Source organism: Tympanuchus pallidicinctus, unplaced genomic scaffold (genome assembly GCF_026119805.1).
Source record: "Tympanuchus pallidicinctus isolate F22 unplaced genomic scaffold, pur_lepc_1.0 scaffold16, whole genome shotgun sequence".
Classification (NCBI taxonomy): domain Eukaryota; kingdom Metazoa; phylum Chordata; class Aves; order Galliformes; family Phasianidae; genus Tympanuchus; species Tympanuchus pallidicinctus.
In genome coordinates, this window is record NW_026294679.1 from 21,933,074 (window position 1) to 21,953,254 (window position 20,181).

A 20,181-nucleotide genomic window follows, 5' to 3' on the forward strand; every position below is an offset into this window, starting at 1 on the left:
TCTTCAGCATTAGCTTACCTAAGTCAGTTTTAAGCCCTAAGCCATGCTCTAAGAGTGCAAATGCTAACCACGTTCTTGACTTTTTCTCAAAATAATTCCTATCAATATTTCTCTCTGAATAATATTAAATAATTGATACAACATGATTTGCAACTGTGTTTGCTATTCCTCATTGTAATGATAGAATCCCTCAGGTTCTTTAATTTAGGAGGAAAAAAAGGCAGTAAATTTCAAAAGTGTCGGTAGATTTTACTTATTCCCACTGTGGGAAAAAGTCTTATGCTTGATAACAGCATTGTAACTGATGCTGTAAGGAAAGGCATCTATCTAGAAGGTACAGAATAATCTGCAGTACAGCACAAAGTTTCTGAAGTTATCTTTACGGTAGGTAACTCCCATAGAAGAAGTTATAAAGTAACAGGAACACTACAAATAGTCATTTTAAGATAGTTATTTCTGAATTGTATCTAATATATACACAAATTTCTACACACAATATATACATAAATTTCTACATTTTTCATTTTCTGAACTAGGAATTCAAATGACTGGTTTTAGGTCCAGTTCTCAGTAAACTTTAAGTCATTTTGTTAAAAACAAAAAGCATATCCTATTGTTGATTTGATTCTAACATGTCCATTTACCTTCACCCAATCCACCTTCACATAGCACTACTTAAAATCAGTAAAAAGAGAAGAAAATACTATTTATGTTTATTTATCCATATATTCCATGGAAGACAGAAAAAGAGATCAAGAATGCCATAGATTAACACTGAAAGTAAGCAGAGGGAGGAACGAATTAGCCACATTTCAACTCTTACCACAGCATCAGAGGTAATAACAAAGTAACTTATTTGTCCTAGACATTGTTCCATACTATAAATTTGCATATTTTAGTTTTAAATAATTTAGTTTAACCACTACATTTGCAACCACTACACTTTTTCCAATTTCTCTCTCCCTTTTTTTTTTTTTTAAATTATGAGAGTTTTTAACAAAGACAACATGGTGGTCATCTAAAGTACTGACAACCATAAATGCTGCAGTTAATACTGCAAAATTGAAAAGTCGAACTCTAAAGAAATGTGTATGCTAATAGAATTTTCACTCCCACAGGACTGTGGGCATAAGCACACCCATCAGTTTGAAGCAGAAACCCAACAAAACAATCCTAGGTATTATCAATAATAAATAAATATTCAGAAAACAAAAAAAAGCGTAAGTGGTAGTTGAGCAAACTGCAGTTACCAAGGAAACCAGCAAGACTTACTCAACACTTCCTACTCTATTCCATTATCATTCAGTATGATCTCCAATGGAGAAGCACTGTACCTCCTCCTTTGAAAACGTAGGAAATCACTATTATAGGAGATTAAAGTAATCTAGAAGACATCTCTTGGATTTATGTGCCACTAAGAGCTAACACACATTAAAAATAACTAAACAAATAGATAAACTCACTTCTCAATAGTGAGATGCAAAATCCAAACTATCCCTAAAGAGCATAAGAGAAGCAGAATAAATTTGCAAATAATAGATCTGTGCAGCTGCACTAAAATACAGATAAGTACATTCTCGGTAGCTTTGTATCCAGTCTTCATAAAAGCTTCCTAACCTCCTAAGTCTACATTCTGTAGCGGTTTGGGAACTTTTTCCTTGATTCATTGCTGTATATTTACACACACTGAAATTCATCTGCCACCTACTTGCTACCACGGGTATGAAAGTGCTACTGATTTCCACACATTAAGGTAATTATTACATCCTTTAGTTTTTACTTTACATAAAATGCAGTCATCTGTCTTAAGAGATAGCTGTATATATATTAACATATATTTATTTGTCTGGCATACTCAGAGACACATAGAAAGGGAAAGTAATGGTAAATGTAATTAGATCACTTATAACACCCCTGAAATGTTCAAGAGTCCTGAATCTCAGTTTTACACTACAAACTGGAAATAGATACAGTACCAAGCAGAAAAAAAGAATAATGTTTTCCCTCCTCAAATAGGATGACAGTAAGCCTTGTACAAAATGTGTAATGAACATTTTGAAAAATTTTAACTACATGCAAAGAAAAACTAATTTTGTTTCAGCTTTTGTAAATGATTTTATTAATTTATCAAAGTAAGTCTTGATATGGATCTTGGTTCAATAAACAAATGAAAAAAACAGTGAGAACATGGGGCATCACATGACTCCAGCCTGTGCCAAAAATGCTTCCATGCCTGTACTTTGTAAAAATAAAAAATAAAAAGTAAAAAAAACAAAAAGAGGGAAATGTGCCATTATTTTCTATATATTTTTGACTAATTATGCAAAGTTTGCACTAAACTTTCTTTAATTTGCTAAGAAAAATTGTCATGACTTAATCAGTAGATTGGAAATCAAATCCTGTTATCCAAGAATGTAAGTACATCATAAAAACATTACAGATACCCAGCAAAATAAATAAATAAATAAATAAATCTGTTAATTCCAAAAAAAAGTTCAGTCGCAGAGGACTCATGAATGACAGGATCCCATGCTGGAAAGAAAAAGACCAAAATTTACAAAAAAAAAACTTTGTTTGCCATGGAGAAAGTATGTTGAACTTCAAATTCTGTGATGTCACGTACCAACTAATACTTCTCTTCCTGCTCTGCAAATCTAGTATAATAGCCGATACTGTCTTTGGAAACTGCCTTTGGAAACACAGAAAAACACCAAATAAATTCTATGCTGTTAAATTTGACTTTGGCTGCTAGGCAACTGTAACTTACTGCAAGAGGTAGTTGGCTTTTTTTTATCTAATGTGAAAAAAAAATCAAATGTTCTTCAGAAAAAAAACAGTAGAAAGAGTGAAGCAGACTGTAAAAACATCCTAAAAAAGAACCAAACAGTACTTTGCATACTTAAACTTTCTTCCAGGAAAGTCTATTAGAATTACACTTGCTTTCCTCCCTCCCCAACCCCCCCCTCCCCTCCCCCCCCCCAAAAAAAAAAAGCTCTCAAACCATTCTTCTGAAAATAAACATTTAAGAAAAAGAAGGTATTTTTCCCTCCATTGCTACATGCATGCTTTTTTATTTCCCCCCCCCCCCCTGACAAGGTACTCTTATTTATCTTTTTTCTATAAAGATCCTCTTTATGACACATTTAAAGACAAAACATGCTTCTTGAAGGAAAAATAACTGATGTTTAATAATGCTTGCTCGAGCAAGAATGCTGTAAATTTACTTGTATTTCAGAAACATATTAAAACATGATAATTATAATGAAATTACAAAACCTGATTGGTTAAAATTTTCATAGTCATAGAAATACACCATTCTTCCACTGAATAAGCACAGTCAGGAATCTAGATCTTTTTTTTTTTTTTTTTTTTTAGTAAAAACGTAGTGCATTCTCTGTTAACCTGGTGGGCTTTGATTCAGACTTTTAATCATATTCTAAAGTTGTGACACTGATTTCTAAGAAAACCTAATGCTTAAACCTTACCAAATGAGACCCTTTGCCAAGCAAATCCAAGTTACAAATTTTATTACTAATCTCAAAACTTGGCTCTATCTTGCCAAAATATTAACAAGACTAACAAGACTTGTACTTTTCATCCTATGAACACACAAGCACACAAGGCATCCAGGTCAGAAAATAAATAAATAAAATAAAATAAAATAAAAAATAAAATGACTCCTGGTCTGTAATGACAGATGAACAGAATTCAGCAACAACTATTAGGTCCAATCAATTTGTCTTATAGAAACTTCCTGTTTCATTTTGAATGCATGCTGGGAAACTTTTTAATTCAAGTCAAGAAAGCACCTTCACGTGAGATCTTCCTCTTCTTTAGGTAGTTAATGTAGTTATTAAGAATTAAGAACATTAAGAAAGCAACCTACACAGTTTTCTAACAAAATAACTTCATTATTATACCATTGCCACTATTTGCTCATGCTTCACCCTTTATTTTTCCTCTGGAAGCTTCTGTTCTCCTTTTTTCTAACAATGCAGCCAATTTAAGACCTCTTTATTACATAGCGATAAAAAAAGCAAAACTTCAAGCATTCCAGTTTAACACAAATTTGCCTGTTTCTGTTACTGTGAGTCCAGGCAGCATGCTAAACCACCACATGATACTCAGCACTCGACATACATAAAGCTCCTTTCTCTACTATGCATTTACATGTCATGTGTTTAAATGCAAGAAAATAGCAATTTGCTCTTTCATTTATGTCTCAAAATTAAACTAATGATTCTATTTCTTGGTTTAAATCAAAGCCCTCAACTGTGCCCTAGATTAATCTGTAGTAACTTCAACAGTATACTTACAGCTTTCCCCTGTATATCAGGCACTTTAAATAGCTTAATTAAGGAAGTTTTTTTCTTCTTACTTGAATGATTAAAAAAAAAAAAAAAAAAAACTAATTTCAGGAAGCAAAAACACCTCCAATTTCCTGATTGTTCAGGTTAATTATGAATGTTTCTGATTCTTATTCGAGAAGCCTACCTCAAGAATTTTTATCTGATACTTGCATCATCCACCACATTATACTGTAGTACTTCAAAGTAAATCAGAATCTCCCTGACTTCTACTTTTATCTAATTTAGATTTATGCCATCGCCTACAAACAGCACTACATGAGTTCAATTACGGTGTTCTTACACGATTTGCTTATGGAATTAAATATGGACACATTTTTTAAAACTTACAAAGGCTACTCCAAAAGCAATGCCTCCTGTTTTATTTTGTTGGCCCAAGACATCAGAGACAGATGTTGATGGTATGGCAGTAGAGGCTGAACCTTCCCACCAATATTCTGTTAAATATTATTGCTGTGAGACAGACGGCAGCAAAAGAGCAGTCTGACACAATGGTGTCTGACATGGAAGTCTGCTTTAAGCACTCCCACATAACTAGCAGTGAGAGACAATGGCTTTAAATTGCTCAAATATTGGAACAGGCTGCCAAGAAAGTAGTGAAATCACTGTCTTTGGAGTTGTTCAATAAATGTGTAGATGTGCCACTACACACATGGGAGATGGTTTAATGAGCACGGTGATGATGTGTTGACAGCTGGACTAGGTGATCTTAGTGATCTTTTTCAATCTTCATGATACTTCCAAAACCCACCCTTCAGATGAAGCTGAGTGCTGTAAATATTCCTTCACATACAAAATGTTTTTGAAACATCAAACATAGAATTTAAGTTCCTAAAGCAGTAACGGATGTGTAAAGACTGACTTTAAAATCTCACAGTGTAAAAACTTTCTATAATTTCTTTGTCTATACATGTCGTATACAATTTTGATTCCATAGTACTGTGAAGCCACTAGCTCATTCTCCAGGGGAAAAAAATAATCCACGATTAAATATAATAGCCAGTAGGAACAGACTGTGTTAAGGTAGAATAAATTCATAAGTAATAGTCTTTTCAAACAATATTTGATAAATATATTAACTTAGATATATGCTGTATCTACAAATAAAGAGAAAACTCTCTTTAGCACAAACATTCATTGAAGCAGTTAATCTTCAGCATATATAACCATAATGTAAATTTTAAGTGAACAGTTAATGTTCATTTTGAAAATGGTCTTCCAGAACTTAAATCCTATCAATTCACATCCTGAAACTAGTATATTAAAATAAATATCACTCAATTTCTCAACAAAAAAAATTAACTAGTAGGTCCCTTAGTCTGCCACTTGTTTCTCAGCTGTTTAGCTGAATTGATAAGTGTACAGTAGCTGCTGTTACATGTGAGAAAAATTTAGATATACACCCTCCCTCAGAAGTAATCTGCTCAATGACTGCTCAGCTGACTGCAAATAAAACTGGAAATAAACATATTTAATAAACCTTTTAAAATTCAGTGGTAAATTGTAAGATGTTAACCAAAAAGGAATAAGCACAATCAAATGGAATTGCACAAGTTCTCTCATCATCTTAAATAAAAATACTAATATGTGTTATATTGTATGTTTTGGCCTTAACAGTTGGTTTATATTTGTGCTCACATATACTTCACTAAAAACAACGACTAGTTTCTGAACGCATAGCCAGTAGCAAAAGAATGGTTTTGCATGATCTAACCATAGTACTTAAACTGCAAAAAGAAGTTTGGCTCTACGATTTGTTATTTTTAATAATGAAGATGTCAGAAAAAACATGCAAATGATCAATATGCTGCTTCTCGTAAGATGATCAATACGTCAGTTTGATCCTGAACATATATATAATGCTAAAAGTGGCACTTGAACACAATTTCAACCTATTGATAAAAGTCCTCATTTAACATAAGCAAATCAGCAGAATGTACTTTGTTAGAAAAAATAATGAAAATAATGTAATTACACAACTAAATAAGACAATAGCCATTAAGCCACCGAAACTTTTCAGTGCAAAGGACTTGATTAGAATTAATTTATTTCCTGTCTTACACTTTCCTTCCCACCACTAAATAAATACTTAATAGAAAAGATCTGACTCACAGTAAAATATCTCTTAAAAAAAGTAGCCACAGACACAAATTCTGTTTTCATTTTAACCCAACCTACTTAATAAACCTCTGGAATTACACAAATTTTAAATGGGATTTAAAATACTTCAGCTATTTGTTAGTACGTACTTGCTCTTTATCAACAACAAAAAATTACACAGGAGACATCTTACACCCCTGTGAATTCCACAGAAAACTCAATTAGGTATGATTTGACAAGGCTATAAAATAATTATATTCAAATAAAGTGAAAACCTGTTAGATTTTTACCAGAACTTTAAATTACATGTCATCACTATTTGTGACTCTATTTGATACATAACTGTTTCATAATAAAAATAATGTTAAGTTCGTAGAAGAGATCAGGAGAACATGAATTCACTTCTGTCTTTTAGAAGTACCATAAATTCCCCTACATGTCTAGTTCAAATGTGTCTCAGGTTTACAGTTCTGATAACAATCTGCATATATCTTTACACTTACTTTCCAAGTTGGCTTCCATTTTTGCTAACAGAATGGAAATTTTCTAATTTCCTAAAGAAAATTGCCAGACAAAGTAAGCCTATAGTTTTGTCATATAATATGAATATGAATTTACTAAGCTTAGTCTTCAGAACTCAGAATCATGGTGTCAGAATACTGAAATAGGTTGAGGCAGGAGATCACCCTGAAGCTATGATAGAAAAGACCATTCCTTACTTGTTGTCTCTGCTTATCTTTGCAGTGGGAATTAGTCTGCTATTTTACTTCTAACAAAGAAAATTGGTCTTGACTCAGTGCTGCTGCAACAAATCAACCACAAGTCCTCCACTAATTCTGGGACACAGTGTTTTATAGCAAATGTTCTTTAAAATACAAGAATAGAAAATCACAGAAAACTTACAAGTACTCTGCCAGTTAGTGTCTGGGCAGATATCATGACTCCTGCCCAGTCTTTCACAGAGGTCATCCATCCCACTTCTGCTGCCACATTCTCCTCTTTTTCATCTGTTGGTTTGCAGGCCCCATCTGCCTGCGTATCTCCACCACCATTGATCTTCTGGGCCTCCTACAAAATAAGTGTTTGGGTTTGTTAATGTTTAACAGTTTGACAATTGAAGTCAACCTAGAGTTATTGCTAGGAAATGCTATTAGCAAACCTAGGAACAAAATAGTCGGCTGGATTTCTGCTACGTGAAATTAAGCACCCCGTTAGCCATGTCTCCCCATAAGCAGTAAAGTGCTTGACTAACAGAAAATATTCTTCATTACATTAAACTCCAAATGCATATATTTGGCATCAAATATACTCTGTGTTACTTCCTTACATGCAACATAATCACCAAGACTCTTGTATGCATTTACAGAGCTACCTGTAAAAGAATTTAAGATATACACTGAAGGACTGCTTGATCTATAGTTCAAAACAGTGTATAGTAAGTGTGAACAAGAAATACATACAATTTTTAAATTATTATCATTACAATTAATTATCTGGGTAAGCCTTCACTAAGAAGCATTATGTAACAAGACAATAATACACCACAGAGAATCTGCAGGGAGCTGCCATGCTATCATCGAACCAGCGTTTCAATGAAAGTGTGTAATACATCACACTGAGTGGCTCTCATAGAACAGATAGCTAGAAATTAAAGAGGAGCCTCAGCTGCACTAAGCTGACTGATGAGTCACACGCATTGGAATTCAGATCAGTCTCTCACAAATGCTGCAGCAAAGATTTAACTGCCTACTATGTGCTACAGTCATGGATGCTGCACAAAAATCAAGGGAAATGACAGCAAAAGCCAGTTTAGATTGTACAGCATTTAAAACACATCATATGCAAATACCAGACTGCCGTGAGCATGCTTATGGTGACAGCTAATACTAATGACTTCCAAAATACTAGACAAGTTACATTAAACAAGCCAGCAAAATTCAGTGCTAATGTAATATTGAGCACTTGAACTGCACGTGGATATACATCAGTGCTTCAAGAACTCAGCACAGACAAACATATTGAAAGATCTTGCTTATAGATCATTCTGTAGACAACTAAGAAGCAAAAATGTTGTCATCAACCCTGCTGGGGACTCCTGTTATAAAAGCAAAGATGTTTGACATTGGTTGAGTGATTTTTACTGTAGTAGGAATACTATGATTACTGAGGTCATAATTTGCAGCTGTGAGATGACCTTGAGAATACAGGTGGTCAAAAGCATAGTGGCATTTCTTGAAAACAGTACTGAACTAATAAAACAGTTACACTGAATCTGTCAAAAGGCAGTCGAGCAGTGCTAAACATGTAATATGGGGGCCAATCGTTCTTTTTGTAGAATCTCAGTTTTGCATCACAATTATCTAGTCAGATTCTTGCTTTGTACTCTCCTACTCAAATACTCTGTCTTCTTACGAGCAATGAGCATGATACAGTCATATTGTTTATAAGTTACTCACAATTACAAGATACTTTAGTGCTTTCTAAGCAAATAACCAGATAAAAGATAAAAGCTATTGTGTATTTGCAAAGCTGGACCTCATTCTTTGATAAATACGGATACAATTAATGAAATGTGTTGCACTCAGCACTGAAGAAAACATACCACAGCTTTACTCAGTTATGAAGTACAACCTACAGAATTGTGCTAATTGCTTAGACAGAATACTAGAAAAATAAAATAAAAGTAGAAAATTCATATTTAGTCAATAGCCAAGGCCCTGGCCCCTCCTCCAAGGCCTCCCCACCCTACCCATGGCATCACAGATGAGGGGCTTCAGCTCTCCACAGCCCTACCAAGCCACAGGCGCCATCAAGCAGGGCCCGTTAACCTGGCCATCCCATAACTGTCCCCCATCATTGGAGTTGATCCCAACCCTCACTATCCTGGCCCAAGAGCAGCGCCTGGACACGAGGGGCTGCTCTCTGCTGTCTTGACTGGGGCAGCTCTGGCTGCCAGTCCAAGTCTGCAGCAGTCTGTCTGCCAGGGATTTGTTAAAAATTACATGTGCTCCACATTACTTAGTTCTCTCTTCCCACCAGTTTATCTGCCTTTTCTGACTGTTAAAGCTTGTGTTTTAGACTGTAAATTTTTCACATCCGATTTTACTTCACAATCCTCTTCTGTGAAGCACGTGGGCCCCAACCTGGCTACACACTTGCATTCACTGAATTTCACTGGGTATTAATGCAGTTTTCATAATAGGAGACGTAATTAGCTTTTCTTGACAGTAATTTGGTGCCTAAATCAGTCACCCGTTAAGGCACAGGCAGAATAAGGATGAAACTACAGATTTTGTTGGTTTATTTTTCTCCTAATATTCTTATTTGAAATCACAGGCACCTTGCTGAAAAATAACCCTAATTAAGGATTTTGCTCTAGAAAGTCACATAACCACAGGAAATTAAATAAAAATGTCTGAATAGAAAAATCCATTCTATTGCAGTGAACTTTAAAATATTAAGGTTGGAAAATATTATTGCTTACATGTTTCTTACCCACAACCTTCTTGTCAATGTATCAAATAATTTACAAGACATAACAATTAATAAGAACATAAAAATAATATTTCCTAACACTCTATAAAACTAAATAAGTTACTTTGTTAAAGGAGAAAGGTAACATTTTTCAATACATTCTTATTCTCTAGAGCTCTTTGCAGTTGCATTGACTTTGGTTGCCAATTGAACATAGCAATAAGATGTGAAAATTCTATTCAAAATATGATTATCCAAAGACACTGAAATCTGTAGCACTGGGACAGCTCTATTTACGCACTTATACTACTTATTTTGCCTCCTTTAAAATCTCCTCTACCCATTGTTTCTTAACATACTCAAACAATCTTTCACTGCGAAGTATTCCTTGAAGAGTCTCATGATCAATTACATATCAAGCCTGCCATTACTGTAGCTATGACTAATATTCAAGCAAATTACTGTCATGTAATAATCATATTATTAGGAATGTTTTCATATTTTTCATCTCCACGGCTTACTTAAATGCCAATTAAATATTAAGGAAGGTTTATTCCCAAATCATTACCCAATTTGGCAGAGATCACTAAGGGAGATTTGAAGGCCATTTTCGTTTACAGTGTGTATAAATCAGTCCTGCTATAAACTGCACAGTTCTGCCCTACTGCCATTTCTTCACCTCAAAGCATTAACTAACCAACACTGCCAACCTGAAAAAAGGTTGCTTAACAATAACCTGACAGTGATGGTAATTGCTTAATTATTTACAGGATCAGTAGCTACAAGTAAGACAATACTATCTTTATGCAGTCTGCTTACCTGTTGTTTCACAAAGAGCTCATTATTTTAATTACTAGATGATAGGAACATTCAGGTAGATAAAGTGAGAAGTATTTTATCATATATCTTTTCTGAATTTAGTGACAAAATAGAACAGAATACATGATGAGGAGGGGAAGGGAATACAGGAAGAAGGACTCACAGCTTTAGCAGTGGTTTGCCGCAGTCTTGGATCAGAAACTTCAATGTTTTGTCTCACATTTTCAACAGTATTTGTTTAGATTGCATAAGCAATGGGTTGCCTAAACAGTCATCCTACAAAAACAGACTCTTTAAAAACTCTTTAAAAAGAGAAAGACACTCATGAAAGTCCTTTATTTCTAAAAACATTATCCTGCCTGCTTCTCTATCTCTCTCTAGGATATCTGAACAAAACCAGAACTACACAGACACTCAAATCAACTTAGAGCTACATAAAATAAAATCAGAAAAATATTATGAACGCTCTCAGTTGATGCTCAAGTTATCTCATTTCTCAGAAACCTTAAAGAAGGAGGGCAGTATGGTAAGAACTCTCTGAGCTTGGTAAGCTCTCTGAAGTGTTGGTATAGATAAAAATGTGATCATTTTTTAAAATATGCTAGAAAACATAGGAGACAGGGAAGTAATGTGAGTAAAAATAACTGAGTTAAAATGTGATGAAACAAAAATCTTGATTACCTAAAATTTAACTAGTATGACTATAGTATAAAACTCATGAAGTATCACTGTAATGGGAGTACTGAGTCACGCCCGCATCACGCACGCTGAAGCATTATGGTCAATTAAGCAGATACTTAAAAGCAATCTATTTAAGGCCATGTAATTATTATCTCGCCATGTTGATAGCTTAAAACAGGGATCTAAAAAGCCCAAATATTATTCTACATTCTCAGCAGCTGGATAACATACTGTACATGTCAAAACATGAGGTACCAACTGAATACTTTACCACAACAGATGTTCCCAATCCTTTACAGTTACCATCTGTAATTTTCATTCTAAGTAGTTAATAAATGCCAGTTCATTCAGTGTAAAATAAATAAAGACAGAAAGAAGCAGTTCATCTGTTCTACTGCAGTTTATCCTACAAAGGAATGCGACAGAATATTAACAAAAAATAAAAAAATAAAAAAGCAGGTAAGAAGGCGAGAAATAAATAGCAAATAGCTGTTGGGAAATGTACACATTTCTCCAGAAACAGTGAGTCTTGTAGGAATGAGAAAGCAAAGGCTAAAGAAATGGAATATCATGAAAGAGGTATTTCTCTATAAAATGGCCTATCCACAGTACTTCTCAGAACGTAAGGTTTATAGTCAATATTAGGTTGCATTGACGTCAGCTATCATACTGTAGCTACGGCTTGGCTAGTATAAAAGGATTAATAATTGATATACAGAAAAACATTATTCCTTTCACTGAATAAAAGGAAACACAATGATCTGTGGAAGACATGACTGATGAGATTGCCAAGCATTTTTAACTCATAAAATATTCACTGTCTGTGTAACTTGGGTTTTGCAAATTTGGCAGGATAAGAAAAATTAATTCCTAAATAGATTTCAAAACTTTTCTGACTACTATGTTTTCTTCATTCTTTCAAAACTTCCTTTCCAGTCCTTAGTTACAACCAGATCCTCACTTTCTTTGCTGACCAAAAACTCCCTTACTGTGAAAGCTCTAGGATGCAGGGCCAAATGTTTTCTTTTTCCAGTGACAAGCTTCCTTGTTGCATTAGCACATACTTTCAATAATCCTAACATATTTTTTTCCTTGTCCTTCATATTTCCAATGCATTAGTTGTTTAAAATCTTCTTTTCATTGTTTTGACTGACAAAAATTGCTGTGGTAGAGGAATTAATGCTAAAACCTTGACCTGAGAGGCAAAGGAAACTACTTGAATAAGATGCAGCATTCCAGCCATGATCCGCAAAGAGCATAACAATATGTCAAATTATGTGTTCCTGAGTATAGCTCTCACTTCATAATAAAATACAGCAGAGCCCTACATTATCTGAAATTTAAAGAAAGTACAAAAATTCTGAGTTAAACATTATATGACCCTCTAACAACAGTTCTTTTAAAAAATAAAAATTAATGAAAGAGATTGAAAAAAGGAGAGCGCAATTTTTACAACTGAAAATCTCGGATACAAACAAAGTCATTTCAAAGTTGTATGCATTTAAATGGACAAACGGAGTGGTTTTTAAGAACTTATGATGCTTAGTACAAATTAGCAAAGTTTTATGGCCATAGTTATACAAACATTGACTACAAGTTCAGAAGTTTCTTTGATCAGTTTCCTTTCTATTTACTCATAAAAACAAATCTACTAACTTCCCTTTGTTACTTCTGGTTGTAAAATCAGACCATGCTTATAGAAATAAACAATAAAATTTGCTACAAGTTTACATAGCAATTTACTGTCTGCAATAAACAAACAAACCAGACAGGTCAGTGATGTAGAAGTATTCACTGGAAGTACTTAACAAGTTTTCAAAATAGCATCCACCTGGTACCCACAAATTTATTTTCCTTTTCTGTAATGAACAGGCTATTCCTTACTAATTTCTTGTAAGAAGATTTTAGTATCATCACATTAAAATCTTCCCTAAAGCCCCTGTTCAATTATAAAGTAGCAAGGAAAAGGGCAAAACAAGCATATCATTTTATTAATGGGGACAAAGCTTAAATCAAAGAGGACATATCATTATCATAGAAATAGGTGCATTAAGCAGATCAGATGCTTACTATGTAAGACAGGGTTTGTGTTTAAACAATCTGTTTCGTGATTCAAGCAATATATTGCTACTAATTTTTCAGAAAGTGTATTTTATAAAGAACTTCAGAGTAGCCATGCCAGATTACCAGCATTTAGTATGACAGATACTAAATTTGTAAAAATATATGAAGCAATGTCAGAAGCAGTTGAGTTATCAAAATTGTAAAATGTCATTGGCTACTTGATGGAAAAACATAAAGTAAGGAAAAAAGGTGCGTATATCTTCTTTTACATCCTCCCTTTTTCTTTTCTCCCTAACACAAGTGAAATCAAAGAAAACATAATTGCAAATACAGGATATTATCATTAAATGAACACTATCAAATTATTCACAACCCATTGACTCTTTAATGCAAGAGTAACTTCCTTCTGCCACAGATGCTAGAATATTTTATGTACCAATAATTAATCAATAATTTCTTACAAGCAATAGAAAAAAAATCACTTATTGTCTTCATACGTAACTAATTTGTGTGACACTACATTCACTGCAAAACAAAAGTTTGGAAGCTCTTCCTGAACACAAGAAAAAAAAGACTTAATCAAGAAAAAAATGACGTAAATCTTTTATCTTGATTATAGGAGATATTTCAGCTTATTTCATATAATTTTGTCATTGCTCTTCATATTAACATGAAACTCAAAAAAAAAAAAAAAAAATTGCTTCTATCACTCCCTCGTATTCCTTTTCATCAAAACTACTGTTAAAGGAAGAGTAAATGGAAAAAAAAGGAATTATTTGATTTTGCCTAATTTTAAGACAAATTACCAGTAAATCTTCTCTATATCATTCAAATTATGAAGGAACATAAATAGAAATAATAAAACTGCTGAAAAGCCCCTCTTCTACCAGGAATGTTCATAATTAGAACAGATCATTTAAAAACTCCAGTGGTAGAAGTTTTAATTTTATTAACAGACATGTAAATTCAGCATATAAAATATTCTGTCAAACTGCTTTGCAAGTAAAATTAAATTTCTCAATATCTTTCCAGTAGCATGCTTAGCTGCACAAGAGAAAGCTTTTATCTATTAGCAAGCAGTATGCTTTCTTTCATGATATTGATTTTGCAATACTTTCTTCTTTGAGGAACAAAAAATATAAGATAGAATGAGATGACAGACTGGATTGTAGATGGTAATTCTTTCTACCTCACCTTTTCTCTTTCCAAAATCAAAGTGAGAAACAGTACAGTTAATGGTATGTTCCAATAGAGTAATTTTCAAAGAGCTTAGCTGCTCTGTATTACAGAAGATGAGAAAACTAGAGCACCAAGAACTAGCAACTCTCTAACACCCCTTTCTGATACCCAAAAAGCACAGACTCGATGGGTCAAAGAAAGGCAATGCACAGCTTTAGGAGAGGTTGCTAACCACAAGGCACTGGGACTACTCCAAAGCTGATATCTTGGCCCTGGCATGACAGATTCAACTCCTCATTTCCATGAACTAGAGAACTCCCTAGAAAAATTGTTCACAGAAATCTTAGTCACTCATTTCATTCAAATCAAATGTTTTCATGTGGGAGGAAAGGACATGAACACTCACTGCTTCTATTATAAAAATAGGGCGTATCATTTTGGAGTACAAGCAGTCTTTCTTGAGTCAAATAAACTTTATTTGTATTTATATTTTTATAGAGAGACTTAAGATTTTTCAAGAGGTTTTAAAGCTACTAGGATAAAAAAAAAACAGAAGGAAGGAGATAGTGGGACAAAAATAACTTTGAGACTCACAAATGTAACTACTAGGTATTACCATTAAACACGTAGATCAATGTCGACTTGAAGAATACAAATGTATATATCATTACCTTGCAAACTGGCCAAAACAGTCACCTCTAAGAACTTTTTTGATTCAGAAGTAGTTATACAATATTTATGTTTATTGCATTAAAACTACAAAGGAGGTTAAAACGAATTAAAAGCAGCTCCATAGGATACAAAACCATATCTAAGCCTTTGCTGACTTACGAAATTAAGTTCCAGCATGTAGCATATAAATATTTGAAGAGCAGAAAGTCAGCCAATAAGTAATTAAAAATATTTAATATCACACAGCACTTCTCACCTCAAAGATTATAGAGTATAATGTAGTGTTCAAGCTGGAAGAACTTCATGGGAGTTAGAGTGAGACAAAGCACATAAACAAATAGGCAGGAAACTGGAGGAAAGGTACAGAGCTGTAATTTTCAAAAACATTAAAAATGCAGATTTAGCTGTAAAGCAGCAATTTAAATCATTATTTTGAAATCAGTAAGCATTTTACCCTAAGGACATCTCAGACTAAGAAATGTACGAGTGCCATTACTTAATCAAGTTGTTATGACCTTGTTTGTTAAAAACTGCTAAAGAAAAAACTATTTGTGTGCAACCTTAAACTCACAACTCCATTACACAGAAAATTAAATGGACAAAATTTTTAAACCGACAAGAACAAAAATTTACTCTTACTAACAAATTTCTTCTAGGTAAAATAGTGAAATTCATTTCACTTTCCAGACAATAAATATCAACATCAAAATTATCCAGAATAGTATCTTGTAGTCTACATATACAGCAACCAGTATATTTATGATGCAAATAAACAAACAGCTTCTGAAAATTAATAGATACTGACTCAAATCTAAGGTAGAGTTCAGGTAAAAGCTAAATTTTTGTTTGACTTGCATACTCTAGCTCCATAAATTTTAATTCAAACCCTATAGAATGAGAACAAGCCCAGTGAATTCTCTATGGCTTTCTTAACCTTATCTTGAAAGCTGCATTATAGGAAAAATGAAATCTATCCACCAGAAGCAAAGCAATACCAAGGACTGAATGACAAGGGACAAGGAAAAGGGACAACCAGCTGGGGATAGAACCCAGCACTGCACATCTGCTTCCACAAGGGCATGGTATGGTCCCAACATAATCTGTCATTTAACAGTTCTTGATTAAGTTTTTGGGCTGCTGTTTTTGAAGGAGATTAGATATATAGAGTGACAGGGAGCAGACCGGATTGCAGCATCAAATAAATAAGACCCACCCACATATACAAGTTTCTGAGCAGCAGCATAGGACAGGATCAATGCAGCAATCAATGCACTAGCTGCCACAAAAATGTCTGATATGTCCACTTACTACATCTAATATTTTAATACTAAAAAAAAGTAAAGTGCAACACAAGTGTCAAAATTAATTGACTTATTATTGTTCTGTAGTGGCAGATTAAAGTTTCATATGTAGTAAGGTTTTCACCTTTGGACATGCACTGCAGAACTGGTTAAACTCTAAACGTAAGATGATTGCTGGTTGGAGTTTCCCCCTCGTGTCTTCTCTCATACTTGAAATTCATTTCAAACTAAATTACACTAAAAGCAACCCAAAAGTCAAGATCATAAAAAAATTTAATTTAATAGGATTCTTGCCCAGTACTCCAAAATTGCCTAAAATTTTTTTCTGAATTAAAACCATATTTCTGGCCTTAGATAATTTGCATATCCCAATTATCATCAGTTTAATCAATTTATTTTAAAGCTATTTTGTAAAAGAGCGGAAAGTCTCATTGCAAGCATTTCAGCCTCTCTAATTTTTCAACCATTGCTAACAAGCTATTAGAAGAGGTGGCATTCCGTAATTTACAACTTTCATATCATTTAAATAGTGGGAATAACCTTAATCTGATTGACAGAGAGATTAGCTCCTTCTGTTACGAGTGTACCAGTGACGCACTGCTGTAGCTGATGCTTGACCATGACACTGAACAGAGCCTTTGTAAGCGATCAGAAGGCTATAGGGAAATAAAGATACTTAGTGTCAGTTTTGGACTCTCATAACAGAAAGGCTTACATTTAAGTCTTCTTGCTTATACAAGAATGAACCTGTCTGTTGCAAACACTGGAGATGAAGCTTCTATTGTAACTGGTCTTTTTCTGAATGAGAACAGCCAGTTGCTCAGAGGTGAGAATTGATAGGAAAGGTCCCTACATTAGTAGTAGAGGGCAGGAAAGGTGCTTGACAGGCAGGTGTTTTCAGCTCATGATCCTGCAGTTTTTAGCTTCAAGATTTACCAAACCAGCAAATATTACATATCACATAAGAATACATTACCAAAGAATATTCAATCTGTCCATAAATTTCACGACACAGATAGCAGTTACTGTCCACTGACAGGGAAAGATAACAGAGAAGATAAGTCTATTTAAATTCTTAGCTTTTTCTGAGATTAAAACATAGAAGGAAAGAAATTAAAGGATAATAATCGTTAAATCATCACCAAGTACTGAGTTCTAATTTGCTCAGCCATCAAGCAGGGCAGAAGTTGACAATGATCTGTAATAAAGTTAATTCTACTGCAGAAATTTCAGTCTTTAAAGGTGGAAATCAGCTATGCCCTTTGTTTTTATCCTGCAATTTGGTGATAATCTGATATTACATAGCCTAGAATTCCTATTTTCCTTCTGAATTTTATATAAATTATTCTGGTTAAAGAGTCTGCAGCATCACAAAGACCAGCTGATGACTTATAAACAAACAGCTCATCAAAGCAGGCTGTCACAGTTTACAATGTTCATGAGCTGTGTTTTACAGAACCTACTCACCAGCCAGAAGCCTTTGAGTCTTTCTCTATTTACAGTGCTGTGTAGGTACCTCGTACAGCTTTCCAAGGATGCAGGTGCCACACGTAATTTATATATATATACATATATATATATATATATATATATTTTTTTTTTTAACAGCATCCCTTCATTATTATTAATGAAAAATTAAAAAAAAAAAAAAAAAAAAAAAACAGTTGCTTGTGTTTCTCTACAACTTCTCTGAGTACTACCATCTCTAAAGGGATCACAATCTGAAAAAAATAGATAGATTAATGTAAATAACTGTTGTGAAGAATCACAAGATAATAATAAATACAAAATGATACCACTCTGTCCAGACATATGGCAGTATAGAGATTAAGCTGTATCTTCTGACTAATCTCCTCATCCCCATTTTAAACCTGCTTTTTCTAAATGTAACATTTCTTAAACCTCTGTAGTCTTTCTGTTTTATACCTCTAACCATGTTAAGATGTTTATCCTAATGCAGTAATAATGATGGAAAAGAGGCCTCTGAGCTTCCATTTAGCTCAGTACAACTGACTAAGAAAAATGGTAAAATATAAGATTTGTGAAGTAAGACAATTAAGGAGTTATGAATATACAAGGGCTGTTCCAAAAGTAATGCTTCCTATTTTATTGTGTTGAACCACAAAACAAGAGATAGAGGTTGGTGATATCTTCTGAACCTTCTCACCAATATTTCATTATGTTTTGTTGCAGTGCAACAGATGGTAGCAGGGGGGCAGTCAGAGTGTCTGACAAGAAAGTTCAGATGAAGCACTTTCATGAAGGTGTGTCACGGCACCCACCTTTCATCAACACTTGCTAAACATTTCAGGGGACCAAACAGTCAGTATGAGCACAGAGAGCAGTAGGTGGTGCATTTTAGCAGTGTCACAATGACAGGAAAGACAAGTCCTGCTCCAGACAGATTTTTATAAGTATGCAGGCTCTTGTTCACCGATGGTAAAAATGCGTAGCTAATGGTGGTGACCATGTTGAAAAATGAAGTTTTGTAGCTGAGAATTTTTCTATCAAGTATTGTCATTGTACTCTCTGTTGCTGTTATCATAGAACTAAATAGGAGTCATCACTTTTGGACCAACCTACATACCTTCCTTCTTAATTTTGAATTTACTATTTGCTTAGCTGAGGGGAGGGGGGATTGAGTCACTGTATAATATTTTGTCTTTTGACGTCAGCAGATTTGGCTCAGAACCACTCTTTTCATGATTATCTGGTTCTACTGTTTCTATTGATTGTGGGGGTACCAAGTACTGAAAAGATGATTAACAGCAGCACACATTCTCTGGGTGAAAAAGCCAAACCCAGGGATGGAGCCAAAAACTGAAAGCAAGACTGACAGCAGGTCCAACAGACACACTGAGGTCACTGTTCAACTAAATCAGATCTTCATGGGAGGTTACATGCCAAGTTATCAAAGTAGTTACAAAGCTTTCACTGGAAAGATATATATGTATTTTTTGCTAGAATAAAAACTACAGGTTTTTTTCCTTTTTTTTTTTTTTCATATTTTTTTCATATCATTAGACAAGGTCTAAATTCTGTAGTGTGCTTGGCAATGCTAGTGCAACTGGGAAACCAGAATAATAAAAGCTACCAGATGGAGTATCAGAACTGGAAAAGGAGGATGAAAGTTGCATAGTTTTGATTATTTAATTGTAGAGTTTCAGGAATTCCTGAAACAAATCCGGCACTTAAACAGTTTCCTGATGAACAGTTTATAAGAATTAGAGGGAAAAGTGAATTTGTGGAAGCTACTCAGACTCAAATTTAGATGTATCAGTACAGAATTTATTTGGAGAATGCTTCACTATTACTTCATAAATATTTATTTTGCTTTGTAAACTAAGTCATAAAATTTAAATACAGTTCTTATTTTGAGATCCATGACTCACCTTACCTTGGGGGAAGAAGAGCACAGACCTTGCTCCTGGTTGCCAAATTAGTGCAAAGGCCATACAATTAACTTACATAAAGAAGTAATTTCTTTCACTATTAATTCTAGGTTATTAGAATACAACTTTGCA

The 20,181-nt window shown here is 34.0% G+C and overlaps 2 protein-coding genes across 32 annotated transcripts in view; one reads left to right on the forward strand and one right to left on the reverse strand.

The window, feature by feature from the left end:
* Positions 1-20,181, forward strand: part of RPS24 (ribosomal protein S24) — a 773,435-nt gene that overhangs the window by 416,220 nt on the left and 337,034 nt on the right. The window lies entirely within an intron of this gene.
* Positions 1-20,181, reverse strand: part of KCNMA1 (potassium calcium-activated channel subfamily M alpha 1) — a 432,315-nt gene that overhangs the window by 300,395 nt on the left and 111,739 nt on the right. For all 28 annotated transcript variants that reach the window (XM_052676753.1, XM_052676755.1, XM_052676754.1 and 25 more), the window contains exon 2: positions 7,371-7,535. In XM_052676753.1, coding sequence (XP_052532713.1) covers positions 7,371-7,535 — 165 coding nt within the window. The remainder of the gene's footprint in view (positions 1-7,370; positions 7,536-20,181) is intronic.